The sequence below is a fragment of the Cucumis melo genome, chromosome 11 (assembly GCF_025177605.1).
Source record: "Cucumis melo cultivar AY chromosome 11, USDA_Cmelo_AY_1.0, whole genome shotgun sequence".
Taxonomy (NCBI): Eukaryota; Viridiplantae; Streptophyta; class Magnoliopsida; order Cucurbitales; family Cucurbitaceae; genus Cucumis; species Cucumis melo.
In genome coordinates, this window is record NC_066867.1 from 6,540,941 (window position 1) to 6,555,437 (window position 14,497).

General features: G+C 35.5%; 1 protein-coding gene across 2 annotated transcripts; it reads right to left on the reverse strand.

Annotated features, from left to right (window-relative positions):
- Positions 1-416: 416 nt before the first annotated feature.
- Positions 417-13,248, reverse strand: LOC103498387 (histone acetyltransferase MCC1). Of its 2 annotated transcripts, none has more exons than XM_008460969.3 (6): positions 13,062-13,248; positions 12,768-12,937; positions 12,535-12,679; positions 1,837-1,936; positions 1,520-1,748; positions 417-791 (listed from the first exon to the last, which is right to left on the reverse strand). In XM_008460969.3, the coding sequence occupies exons 2-6, from the start codon at positions 12,872-12,874 to the stop codon at positions 605-607; spliced, it is 768 nt and encodes a 255-aa protein (XP_008459191.1). In that variant the 5' UTR covers positions 12,875-12,937; positions 13,062-13,248; the 3' UTR covers positions 417-604. The 2 variants fall into 2 exon arrangements, with proteins under 2 accessions (XP_008459191.1, XP_008459192.1); XM_008460970.3 differs by having other exon boundaries at positions 12,768-12,926; positions 13,062-13,238.
- Positions 13,249-14,497: the final 1,249 nt, after the last annotated feature.

Consider the following 14,497-nt stretch of genomic DNA (forward strand, 5'->3'; position numbering starts at 1 on the left):
TTTGATAAGTTCATATTTCAAAATAGATTGTGCTCCAAATGTGGCCACAAAGTAACCCAGAAGTTGAGTCGGTAGAAAAATAAGGTTGGAAGGAAGATGTTGAAATGCGCCAACAATTACATCAGCAACATGTTTGAAGATCGTCTTAATTGCACTAACAATGAGTTGAAAATTGACAGATTGCGGAAATCACAGGATTTGACAAATTCTAGTTCCCAAATCTAATTTGGAAATGAAAATATTTTCCTTTTACCCCAACATTTAAATTCATAATGTAGATATATAATAACTCACTGCACACCTGTTTCCAATTCTTCAAATGATTTCTTTAAGCAACGGAAACTACACTAAGGGGTCAATAACTCCATAAATTGTCACAAAGGACTTTAAAGAAATAAGAATAGAGAAGCCTCACATTCACATTAAACACCACCAAAGCCTTATTACATTGAACATAGAATATCATCATCATCTATTTATATATACGGTTTAAACTACAATAAATTATAAAGAGTAGAAGGAAGAGTTTAGGAATAAATTATACAGTGTAGGATCAATCTTTCTCTGCGTTGTTTCCTTCTCAGTGCTCAACATCAGAATCAAATTAAACACATTCATAGCCATTGCTTTCAACCCCTAGATTTCTCTTGCTCTGCGCCATGGATATAAGGCTATGAGATTCTTTACATTTCGACCATTTTGACACCTTCCTCTTTTCATTCTTCCTCAGCCTTGAAGTTACAGACTTTATACCGTCCCTTAAATAACTTACCATGAAAGTCACAACCTCTCTGCAAATACACGAAATGAATCAAAAGGACAAACGTAAGTTTGAAGATTTAGAAGATTTTTATTGTATACCAGCTTACCAGTTATAGAACCATCCAATATTTGTATTGGCAAATGGAAGGTTTCAAATACAATAAACTGAACATACATTTTATTGAGATAATAGTTCACAGAATTAAAATGATAATAAAGAATGGGATTCTAAGTCTTTCTAGCACTCCCTTTACGTATCACTTCTTTAAATTCCAGTTCCTAGTGTAATTGATTTCTTCCACCTGATTCCGTCCCTTCCATAATTTCTTCCCCGCTCTCTATCCTTTCTCAATCTACTCTCATTTTCTAGTTTCTCCCTCCTCCCCTACTACCCAAAAATGAGACCTACAGTCCCCAACTACCCAAAATTTCCATGTTTACATAAACTTTAGATGTGTTAATAGGTAAGAAGTTTGAATAAGAATTTCCAGGTTTTGGTAATAGATGGAGATAAGTTGTTTCCTCTACAGTTGACATGTTTCAGGTCTATTTATGTTTCTCATTTAATAATTAATTTATTAATCTAAAAATCTAAAAATAAAAGGATTCTTGATGCGGTTTTGGTTGCTTTTAAGAGGGCAAAAGAGAAGTCTCATCGGATTAAGGAGGGGGTCATTCTCAACCGGCATGAGATCATGAAAAAGAACAAGTAATATAAGACATGAGAGTTCAAAGGTGGTTGATATTCGATACTTACAATAGAGAGCATGGAGATCGACCACCATTTACATAGTAGACAAACAGGTAAGAATCATAATGCTGCCCATTGATAAAGTAAAAGCCCGGCAGTCTTTGTAGGCACTTGAATGACATTTTCTTGTAGAAATTGATAGCAGTAGTATTGTATGAAATGACATGCAAATAAACTGCTCGGCAAGTTGGGATGCTTGAGGCATATTTAATTACCTTTTGAACAAGTGAACTAGCTGCAATCAATACATAAAAATTAGCTGATTATTTGTAAACATGAATTTGTGTGTTAAAAAGAAACAGATAGCTCTAACAAACTCATACCTATCCCAAGGTTTCTGTAGCTTTCCACTACTCCCAGTGTAAGAATGTATACTAGAGTGTGATCCGTGGTTAGTGAGTCATGCCGAAGTAAATCAGATATCTACAAGGCATTAAATCCGCATAAATTAGCGATAACCAGTTTTAAGTATCCAAGACTGGTGATTTCAGTTGTCAAAGTAGGTTACAAGATTGGTGTAAGTCAATTCTACAAAATAACCACCCACCAATTACAAATTCAACTCATAGTTCCTTTACACCCATCCACTCTAAAGCTTAATGGCAGCTTGTAAGTACTTAAAACTACACAATGGTAACTTAAGCATAACTTAGAATTGTTCAGAGTGCACAACTGTTAATGATCATGAAAATTCCACAAAGAGTAACATTTTATGCGTTTAATCACCGCAATGCCAGCTCAATTACAATTGAAGTCACCAGCTAAATCACCGCCCCCCCCCCCCCCCCCCCCCCCCAATTGAGTTAGGGAACCGACCACATGCTTAAAGAATTAACCAACATTCTTTTAACCAATAGGGAACTTTATTAAACTTCCCATGAAAGGGAGAAAGACCAAACTTCAAATGAATATGTTTGTTCTCCTAGAGCCGAAATATTTCTCAATGTTTGGAATCTCTCAAAGTCAAAGCCAACCAACCATGTTTTTGTGCCAATGATTTAAAGTCCTAATCACTTACACTTAAGTATATTATTCAAGATGAAAAAATATATCACACAACTCGCCAAAATAAAGATAAAAAATCTGTCTGCTGATCCTTTTTCATTCAGAGAGAAACATGGAAGTGATGAGTGAAATTAAAAGCCCACCAATAGTGGTTTACCAAGAAAGATGTCCAAGTATTAAGTAAGAAAGAAAGACTATAATCCAAAACAGGATGTGAACATCTACACCAATACAAAGCATTAAAGATAGCTAGTTCAAGAAATCCCTAACCAAAAGTATCGTTGAAGATTCTACCATTTCAGGTGCACCAAAGAGACCAAAAGAAGGAACCATTAACAACCATCCAAAGAGTTTCTGCACCCGTGAAAAGGAAGTCCCAGAAAAACCATGTATAACATATCAAAAATGTTAACTGGAAGAATCATGCTTCAACCAACAGCTGTGAGAATTAATCCCAATCCTGAGTGACAAAACCACAGGATCCAACAAGATGACAGGATGACTCTGAAGAACTTCACATAATACACCAAAAAGGAAAAAAGGAAGCATAAGGTCTTTGACACCAAACACGGTTCTGCATGTTGGCACCACCAACTCCCAAAGGAAATCTTAATCTTCTGAGAATAAAGACCCTTACAAATAACTAACTGAGTACAGAGGATCAAGTGAATGCCTCCGTGCAACAGAAGAGGGTCCATAAAATGAACTGTAAAACAGCCAGAATTACCATATTTCCAATTCTATGAGCCATTTACTGAAGATAAAGAGACTGATGTAAGCATATGGGTGAGCGAAGCCCATTTTAATTAATCTCATCAACCTTGAAATTCCTTTAGAAATCCAAATTCCAAACTCCATTATCAGCATTCCAACCATCAGCAACAAAAGCATGATGAAAATTGGATAGTCCATAAAGGCGATGGTATAGAGATGCTAAATTATCGTCATTAAACTTCTAGTTGTTTTCCTCAATCCAAAGGAACCAAAGAATAGCACTAGTGCCATTTTTCCAAAGGAATTTCAACTTTCCCCCAACTACCGATCTGATAAGACCTCTAAGAGCACCATGTTGATATCTATAGAAACACGCAGAGCAAATCCAACATGTAGTAGAGAACCGAACTCTAGGAGCATGGTGTCAATATATATACATACACACCAAACAAAGCCAGCATGTAGTAGAGAATTGACCAGTGAGGAAGCAAAACAACTAATGATAAATGTCAGTTCCAATGCAATCAGATGTCCCCATACGTACAGAATCTTCTTTTCTTTTGTAATTCCAGCACACTTGAGGGGAGGTTTCCTTTCTGTGTTTATCTTAAGCATTAAGGCTATTGGTAGGCTAAGGACCACAAGCACCTGAAATTTCCAAACCAGGATTTCGTAATGAACTCTTCTGGCTTGCATTGGCAGCATTGAGGACAAGCATTGCCTAATACGGTGGAAAAAATCCAGAGGGATATATAGACCACACCAAAAGGTCTTCACCTTCACTAGGAATGTATCCCTTATTAGTTAGTAAGCCTGGGCCAAGCACTCTTTAAACTCCCCATCAAGCATATACCTCAAACTCAAAGTCCAACCAAGATCATCCACCTTCCAATAGTCTGCAATTGTTCTTTCACGCTTGAAGTAAGGGGCAAAAATCGAAAGTCCTCCCTAGATTCCATCCTAATGCCATTACCATCGAAAGAAATATAATCTTGCCAGAACGCTCTACTTGACTAAAAAAACAAGGGCATGAATACCCAAGGGCAACAAAGATGCAAACGATCAATAGATCAACTGAATTGATTCAGGCCATAAATCTTGATGATAATCACCCTCCACACTTGGAGAGGAATGCAAGGATTCTGTTTTCGGAATTGTCATTGTAAGTCCACCCAAAGTTCTTACACAAAGACCTCCTGATATGTCCAAAGACCATAACAGTACGATTTAAAGTTACAATGTAAAGAAGAGATTGTGACCTAAATGTTTCTTTTAAACGAGGTTTTTAATATGAACAACACCAACATGACTGTGCAGTATGCACAGAGCAAAATATAAACACCACCAAAGGCCTCCCTATATGAGCTAATACTTGCACAGGTCAAACAAGAACATGTTCAGCTTGAAGGCAAGGTCAATGAACAAGCTATGAAAACATTATCTTCCAATATGCATGATATATTTTATGATGTAGTAGGAAAAGGGTACTATTTGGTCAAATCCTTAATTTACTAGGATTAGGATTAGAATTAGTTTTTTTGGTTTATTAGAATTAGGATTAGTATTAGTTTTTTTGGTTTATTAGGATTAGGATCAATCTATTTTATTATTTAGTATTAGGATTAAGATTCTTTTATTAATTAGGATTAGTTTGTTTTCATTATTGTCTTCTTGTATTCACAACTTTTGATGTTCAATAATTTGGTTTACATCAAATTGATATTAGAGCAGCTGTACGGGCCAACGTTGATTACCATCCGGAAGACAGGGAAACTCTTTGTGACGCCGATCACAAGAGGGAGCTTTGTGAGTTGTGCTCCTTGCCGAACAACATACATCTAACAGGAGGAACCCTTAGAATTTAAAAAAAAAAACAAAAAATTCATCAAATTTTTTAAGGATGGACTATTACCGATGAAGGAAAACAGCGAAGAAAAAATATAGCAATTTGTATAGACAAGAAAGTCAAACTTCCTCCCAAAAGCAGTATTGGAATTCTGATCCAAGTGATTCAGAAGAAGAATTCCAACATAACAATTTCGCCCGTGCTCGATTTTTTCAAAGAACCTATCATTATCCACATTTGAAATTTGATTATAGTGCTTCCACCAATTCCGACGACAATATCAACAAAGAGCCAAACAATCCAATCAAACCGGTTTCTCAAGAAATCAATGTAAGAATTGGGAGTTGATGATTCAGAAAATAATTCCTGAGTGTGAAAGAAATTATTATCTCCAACATCGAAGAACACCCATGAATCATTCTAACACAAATTTGGAGGTTGAAACATTTTCAAAAAAACAAAAATAATCAAATAAAAACATCTTGCGAACTTCCGAAAGAGAGTGACTGAAATTCAGTTTTTTTTTGACAAAAAAAAGCTTAATTATAATCTTCAAGATTTTCAAGAAACTGTCAAGAATCACATTTAGTCACTCAAGAAGATCAAGAACTCATCCAAATGGGCTGTAAAATTTCGGAAAAAATGAACGAAATAGAAGAAAGAAATAAATCAATTGAAGATGAATTGAATAAGAAAGGTAGAAAGATCGAACAGGAGCTTCCGGTAGAAGAAGAAAATACCCACGAACAAAATTATTTGAAGAAAAGTGAAAACCTAATTTCAGTCGACTACCAAATGATAAGGGAGATGCCATACGTCAAATCAAACACTTTTCGATACTTCATCAGCAAAGCAAAAGAGACCGAACAGAAAATTTTGACCTTGGAAGATGAAGAAGATTGCTTGGCTAACAAAGGAAATAATTGGAAGACAGTTGGAATATCATCACACTTAGAAAATGGGCTTTTATTCATTTTATGAGAAATGTGCATATTATTATTATATATCCGCGAGTGTCCAGGTCAACTTACCCGCACCTTGGTTAATCTCATAGGACAACCCGCCTAACCCTACAATATTTGGGTGTCAAGACAACTAGTAGGAAATTAATTCCTAACTTATGACCTCTTAGTTAGACATTGAGACCATGTCTGCTTTCTTACCACTAGGCCAACCCATCATGGTTGAAATGTGCATATTATTTGACAACAGAGTTCTTTTTTACCAATGTTGGATCATCCATGATAGCTCCGCTTCCTTTTTTATTTTTACTTTGATTTTCGTTTTAAAACTCGAGGATGAGTTTTTTCTTTTTTAGGGATAGAAATGATGTAATAGGAATAGAGTACTATGGTCAAATCCTTAATTTATTAGGATTAGGATTTTTGGTTTATTAGAACCAGGGTTAGTTTTTTTTATCTTTTTATTTTTTATTAATATTATTATTTTTTTATATCCATGATTGTCTGGGCCAGCTTACGTGCACCTCCACAATTAGTTTCTCTTATTATTTAGGATTAGGATTAAGTTTCCTTTATTAATTAGGATTAGGTTAGGATTAATTTGTTTTCGCTATAAATAAATTACTTGTCTTCTGGTGTTCACAATTTTTGATATTCAATAAAATTCTCACATTTGGTTTTACATCATTTTAAGAGATCTTGAAACCTTTTTTTGGTATCATGATAACTCTGGAACTTAAAAAAAATGATATTCTGGTCTATTAGCTTTCAATAAATGGTGTATACATTCAAATAAACACGCAAAGGACTTGAATTAAAACAGCTTGAACTTCCTTTCTTGTAGGACAGAGAAATATAAGACCAACCATCGAGCATAAAAAAGGGTAAAATGCTGATCAACCTGGAAATTAAAGAGCTAATGCCAATACTCACTACATAAACTACAACTAACCATGTGTGATTCATCTAAGATACTAACAAATACTATACTTTGAAAACCAAGAAAATTTTAAGTTTAAAAGAATTCACTTTATGATGTAATACAAACTGCCTAGTTAATTGTTAGTTGTTCTTAACTAAAGCAGTATTTTGTTACACTGTTTTAATTTGTTAAACTGATCAGTTAGTTACTTAGTAACTAACTTTGTATTAAAGTTTCCTCTATAAATAAAACTTTCCCTCACATTGAGAAATTGAATTCATTCATACAAAAAAACCCTTTGGTAGTTTACACCAAATTGGTATCAAAGTACCATAAGCTCTCGGGATCTATGCTTGTCCAGCGCTAACCAACCAGCAACAGCCGAGCATCCTGCTCAAAACCAAGAGGCAGATTTGAAACCTGTCCTCTCTCCAAGAATCACCTCGCGTCGCTTGCTGTCTTTGGAGCTTCGGTGGAGAGAATTGAAGCAACCCTTCAAGAAGTTCTACAAAGACTTGAAACAATAGCTCCTCCTCAAGTAGAGCGTGAAGAACAGCCAAAATTTGTTCAACAGTGGGGACAAAGTAGTATTAGAGGTGCTGGACATCAAAGATTGGGACAAATCTATCAAGAAAGGAGATTTGAAGCTCAAGAGCATAGGAGACCCAATCAAGATTATCAAGAACTTCCCCTAAGATTCCAGGATTGCTTTCAAAATCCACAAGATTTGAGTTCTACGGAAGATGAACATCAAGAAAGATTGATGGATGATCAAGAAAGGAGGTTTCAGCCACACTATGATGATAAAAGAAGAGAACCACAAGATTTGAGTTCTACGGAAGATGAACATCAAGAAAGATTGATGGATGATCAAGAAAGGAGGTTTCAGCCACACTATGATGATAAAAGAAGAGAACCAGCAGAGTATAAAATGAAGATCGATTTGCCTAGTTATGATGGTAAGAGAGATGTTGAAACCTTTTTAGATTGGCTTAAAAATACTGAAAAAAATTTCAGGAAGAAAGTTCACTTGGTTGCTTTGCAATTGAAAGTCGGAGCTTCAGCACGGTGGGAGCAAGAAGTTAATAGAAGAAGAAATCAAGAGTGCTATTGTATCTTGGGGGAAAATGAAGAAGTTGACGAACGCTAGATTCCTACCACTGAATTATGAACAAACCTCTACAATCGATACCAAGGCTGCCGGCAAGGGAGTCGATCCATGGCTGAATATATTGAGGAATTCCATCAATTGGGAGCTAGAACAAACCTAATGGAGAATGAACAACGTTTAATAGCCCGATTTGTTGGGGGACTAAGGTTTGACATCAAAGAAAAGGTTAAACTTCAGCCTTTTTTTTAACTCTTTTTACTGTTATTACCTATGCAGAATATGTTGAAGAGCTTATTGAAATTAGTTCAAAAAAGACCTACTAGGCGAGGCCCATGGGATAGCTCTAATAACAAGAAGATCACGGCCATTAACTACTCTTCTCTTTCCCAAGCCACTAAAGATCAAGAAAAGGAGAGGACCCTTGATCCAAGCGGGAAGAAAGAAAAAATGAACAATAAGAAACAAGCTGAGAATCTCTACCAACGGCCAAACTTGAGTAAGTGCTTCTGCTGTGGTCAAACTAGCCACCTTTCTAATGCTTGCCCTAAAAGAAAAACCGTAGCAATTCTAGATGATGATGGAGATTCCAATAATGATCAAGAAGAGGATTTTGATCAAGATGAAGAAGCCCTTGAACCAGATGAAGGGGAAAGGCTTTCTTGCGTGCTCCAAAGTGTTTTAATTGCTCCAAAAGAAGACAATTTCCACTAGCAAAGACACAGCCTCTTCAAGACTAGATGCACTATCCAGAACAAGGTTTGTAATATGATCATTAATAGTGGCAGCAGCAAAAATTTTGTGTCCAAGAAGTTGGTTTCTGCTCTTAACCTTAAGGCAGAATCTCATCCCAATCCGTACAAGATAGGCTAGATTAAAAAGGAGGAGATACACAGATAACTGAAATATGCTCAGTTCCTTTGTCCATTGGAGGGAGTTGTAAGGACCAGATTGTTTGTGATGTCCTTGATATGGATGTCTGCCACATCTTAATCAGGAGACCATGGCAATATGACATTCAAACCGTTCATAAAGGATGAGAAAGTACTTATGAGTTCCAACGGATGAATAAGAAGATAATCCTATTGCCACTTAGCAAGAAGAATGAAGAAGGCATCAACTCAAAGCTGTCCAATAGACACCTCTTCATCGCTAGAAGTGGCAAATAGTTTATTAAAGAGAAGGAAACTGACATTTTAGGTCTTGTTGTTGTAGGCTACCCCTCCATAGAATGCTCTGAGCATGTGCCACTAAAAATCCAAGAGTTAACTGGAGCAATTTCCAAAGATCAAGGAAGAGCAACCAAAGTTCCTCCCTTAAGAGACATACAATAGAATATTGACCTAGTTCCAAGCTCTTCTCTTCCTAATCTTCCTCACTACAAAATGAACCCAAAGGAGTATGCAATTTTGCCTGAAGAACTTTTGAAGAAAGGACATATACAGCAGAGCATTAGTCCTGCACAATTCCAACCTTATTGACACCGAAAAAGGATGGCAGTTGGGGAATGTGTGTTAACAGCGAGCCATCATCAAACTAGACATAAAATATCGCTTCTCTATCCCATAAATTAGTGGCTTACTAGACCAATTGGGAGGAGCTCTCATCTTCTCAAAGGTAGACTTAAAAAATGGCTACCACCAAATTCAAATAAAGTCGGGAGATGAGTGGAAGACTGCCTTCAAGACAAACGAAGGATTATTTGAATGGCTTGTGATGCCCTTTAGCCTTTTCAATGCTCCAAGTACTTTCTAGCGTCTAATGCATCAAGTGCTCCAGTCTTTTTTAAATAAATTCGTTGTTGTCTATTTTGATGACATTTTGGTGTATAGCAGAAATGAAGATCATCTCCAACACCAAAACTAGTCTTTGATGCATAAAGAAGAATGAGTTGTATATCAATATGAAGAAGTGCACTGTCTGCACCAGAAGAATTTCATTCCTAGGCTTCATCATTAGCAATAATCAGATAAGAATGGATGAAGCAAAGGTAGAAGCAGTAACAAATTGGCCAATTCCAAATTCAACAAAGGAAGTCTAAGCCTTTATGGGACTGGCATCATTCTAGAGGAAATTTATCAAAAACTTCAGCTCAATTACAGCCCTAATAACTGATTGCCTAAGGAGGGTTTCCATGGGGAAAAAGTCAGCAGAGAAGCTTTGAAGTGATTAAAATGAAACTTAGCAGTCAATTGGTGCTAAAATTACCGGAATTTAATAACCCTTTTGAAGTAGTCGTAGATGCTTGTGGAGCGGGAATTCGGGCAGTTTTATCTCAAGGAGGACATCCAGTAGAATTCTTTAGTGAGAAATTAAGCTCTTCTAAACTAGCATGGAGCACATATGAACAAGAGTTATATGCTCTTGTAAGGGCCTTGAAGCAACGGGAGCATTATCTTTTGTCCAAGGAGTTCATCCTTATCGCAGACCATTTTTCCTTGAAGTACTTACAAGCACAAAAGAGTATAAACAGAATGCATGCCTGTTGGATATCCACCATCCAACGTTTTGACTTCATCATCAAACATCAAGCCGAGAAAGAGAATAAGGTTGCAGATGCATTAAGTAGAAAAGGGACCTTATTGACCATCCTCTCGGCCGAGATAATAGCATTCAACCACCTCCCAAGATTGTATGAAAATGATGAAGATTTTGGGGGGATATGGAGCAACTGTAACATCCAAAGAGAGGACTTCCACTTAATTGAAGGGTTTCCTTTTTAGAGTGACCAGCTTTGTATCCCTCCTTGATCAAAGAAGCCCACACTGAAGGATCGGCTGGCCATTTTGGTCAAGACAAGACCTTCCTTATCATTAGCCAAAGATTCTTTTGCCCACAAGCAAGGAGGGATACCAACAATTTTGTGAAAAGGTGTGCAGTTTGTCAAAGGGCTAAAGGAATATCTACAAATGCTGGTCTGGATTCACCTTTGCCAATTCCTAAAAATATTTAGGAAGACCTATCAATAGACTTTGTTGTGGGACTACCTAAGACACAAAGAGGCTATGATGTTGTGATGGTAGTTGTTGACAGATTCAGTAAAATGGCTCACTTTCTAGCTCGCAAGAAAACAAATGATGCTGTTTATCTTGCTGCTCGCTTCTTTAGGGAGGTAGTAAGGCTTGGGATACCTAAGACAATTGTATCTAAAAGGAATTTCAAATTCCTAAGCCATTTCTTTAGGGAGGTAGTAAGGCTTGGGATACCTAAGACAATTGTATGTGAAAGAAATGTCAAATTCCTAAGCCATTTCTGGAAGACTTTTTGGAAGAAGTTTGATACTACCATCATAAAATTCAGCACCACTGCACATCCACAAATAGATGGCCAAATAGAAGTCACTAACTGATCCTTGGGGAAAATGATTTGATGCTTGAGTGGAACTCACCCTAAACAATGGGATATGGATCTTGCACAAGCCGATTTTGCCATCAATGACATGAAGAATAGAACGACCGGAAAATGCCCTCTTGAAATTGTCTATACCAAAGCCCCAAGGCTTACTTTTAATCTAACTAATCTCCCTACTGGAGTAGAACTTCAAGATGAAGCAGAAAATATGGCCGAGCGCATTCAGAAACTCCACAAAGAAGTCCTAGACCATCTCATCAAGAACGCAACTTACGAAGAAGAGAAGGATAAAAAGAGAAGAGAAGTCAGTTTTCAAGTTAGTGACCTAGTGATAGGCTCATTTAAGGATGAAAAGGTTCCCAGCTGGAACCTACGGCAAACTAAAGGATAGGCAAAGTGGTCCTACTAAAATTCTAGCTAAATACGAACCTAATGCCTACAAGTTAGAGCTCCCACGAGAAATCAATATCAGTCCTGTTTTTAATGTCGCATACTTGAAGAAGTACCATGCTCCTGATGGATTTCAACTTGCTGACCCAACTCAAGGTCGAGTCTGAAGCTAGGGGTGGATTATGATGTAATACAAACTGCCTAGTTAATTGTTAGTTGTTCTTAACTAAAGCTGTTATTTGTTACCTTGTTTTAGTTTGTTAAACTGATTACTTAATGACTAACTTTGTATTAAAGTTTCCCCTATAAATAAAACTCTTCCCTCACATTGAGGAATAGAATTCATTCATACGAAAAAATCCTTTGGTAGTTTACACCACTTTATGAGTCCATTCAAATCCTTCTATTTTCTTTTGTGATCCTTCCACTCAGAAAAGTTTTAACTTTGAGTTTTCCCCATTACATACGTGAATATATTTATTTCTACTTCCAACCTTTTTCTCGTCCATTGCTTCAAAACTTCAACGTTTTTACCACAGGAAAACAAGATAAAAATAAATAAATAAAACAACTGTTTAGTAACAACGGGAAAGTTGACGTTTAGATGAAAAATCAATACAAAAATTATTGAACAAAAAATACCCCAGAAAATTAAGAGAAAACACGTCAAGTATGAAGGTTGGGTCTCAGATTATAAATATACAAGGAGTAAGAAATTCTCACCTCACTGTCTTTCTCCAAAACAGTTCGTGCAGTCACAAATCCAATAAGCTCGTCACTTCTACCATCCGGTCTATTATGATCGACCGCTGCCCACGACACAATGTCACGCCCATTAACAACATTTTGGAAAAACTCCGCCTCATACCTGAGAAATTCAAATAACCCATATATCAATTTCAACATCACATAACAAAAAAATCAAACTGAAGCTCACCCACAATCAAATTACATACCGGATTGGAAACAAGTTACCGTGAATTTGCTCCAAAACCTCAAGGTCCGAGGGTTCAATTGGTCGATAACATATACTTGGACAGTCGATTGCTTTGGGTTTTACCATTGCAAAAGATTTCAATCCCAATAAAAAAATTTATATGCTGGCAAAAATCGACCTACACATTCACTTTCCATTTATAAACATCAGTCTCATAAGCTAAGAAATGAATCCTACGGAAATCGAAAAGATTAACCATATTCGTCAACAATTATCTCATTCTTTCATGGAAAAGCAATAAAAGGTAATCTACCTGAGATGGGTTGACGTAGATTCGAGTGGTGAACAGAAAGAAGTTCAACATTTTGGTAAATTTGATGGCTGAAACACCCACCTAATTCATCTTGTCGAATCAATAATGGAGTTAAAATGAGAAGGAGCTTGTTGGGGCTTCGGTTCTCATCTAACGTCCAATTGAAATTCGCTTTTACAAAACACATATTTTATTCCCTCAAAATTTGGAGAGTGATTCTTAACGTGAGACCATATTTGATTTTGGGATAAATCAGAAATTTGGCACCTATGCTTTGGGTTTATTTCAATTTATTCCTTTCTTATTACAATTTTAGTATTTTGTAGCTTTTGGATTACAATTTTAGTATTTTTAGCTTTTAGATTTTGTTCATTCAAGTTCTTAGTTTATTTTTATCGTAATGCTTCCGACTTTAGTTTTGCCTCGCTTGGGCGATGGTCTCGACCTAAGTTATTCCTATACTTTAAAAATGTTCATATGTGTCGATTTACCTTTTATTTTGATTCATTTTAGTCTTTCTACGTTTGAAAATAATTATTTTGGTTCTTCTATTTTTATTTTTTGTTTTATTTATAAGAAATAAAAATGATCAATTTTAAAAAGTTTAAAGACTAGAATAAACTAAAATTAAAAGTGCAAAAAATCAAAAGAACATTTTAAAATACACAAACAAAAATTAAAAGCAAAGAAACTATTTTGAAGTATAAAGAATAAAATGAAACAAAATTTTTATTCAAAAAATGAACCAAATTTTTTATTAAAAAATGAACCAATATTAAAAGTACAAATACTAAAATAGTATTTGGGAGTTCATTTCATATTAATAGAGATATACTTATTTTATAGAAACTTTTTAAAAACAACAAAAATATTAAAACTATTTAAAAAAATATAACAAAATTCATCAAAAACCATTTAAATTATTTTGCTATATAGTATAAACAGTTTCATTATTTTTCTACCCATAACAATTCTCCTATTTAATAACTCATCCCTATTTATTTTCACATGTCAAACACAATCAAGAAAATAAAAGAAAAAGATTACTTGATAGTTGCAAAGAAAAAAATTGTACCCAGTTAATCTATCAACCATTTATAACATCCAACACCTTTAAAACAATACTTTAAATAAAGTATTAACATTGAATTTCTTATTTTCAAATTCCCTTCCGGTACATGATACTTTTTTACTATAAGAAAATTTTCAAGTACAGGATTATTATTATTGGATTAGGTTATGAAAACCCCACCCTTGTTTGGGAGAAATGTTATCATAACCCTTGTTTTAAAATTATTATAATCCCTCTTCTCTCTCTCATTCTTCTTAAACCTTTTTCAACTCCCTATAACCTTTTAAAACATTTCTCCAAACACATCTTATCATAAAATTACCTTTTTAAACGCTTCCCACAAACATGTTATGATAAAATTAAG

Excerpts from the sequence above, each read along its gene's own strand:
- LOC103498387 (XM_008460969.3), bottom strand. The coding sequence starts at position 12,874 with ATGGTAAAACCCAAAGCAATCGACTGTCCAAGTATATGTTATCGACCA. Across the intron at positions 1,937-12,534 it reads TTTTGGAGAAAGACAGTGAG|ATATCTGATTTACTTCGGCA; the intron begins GTGAGAATTTCT and ends AATGCCTTGTAG. Across the intron at positions 792-1,519 it reads CGATCTCCATGCTCTCTATT|AGAGGTTGTGACTTTCATGG; the intron begins GTAAGTATCGAA and ends GTGTATTTGCAG.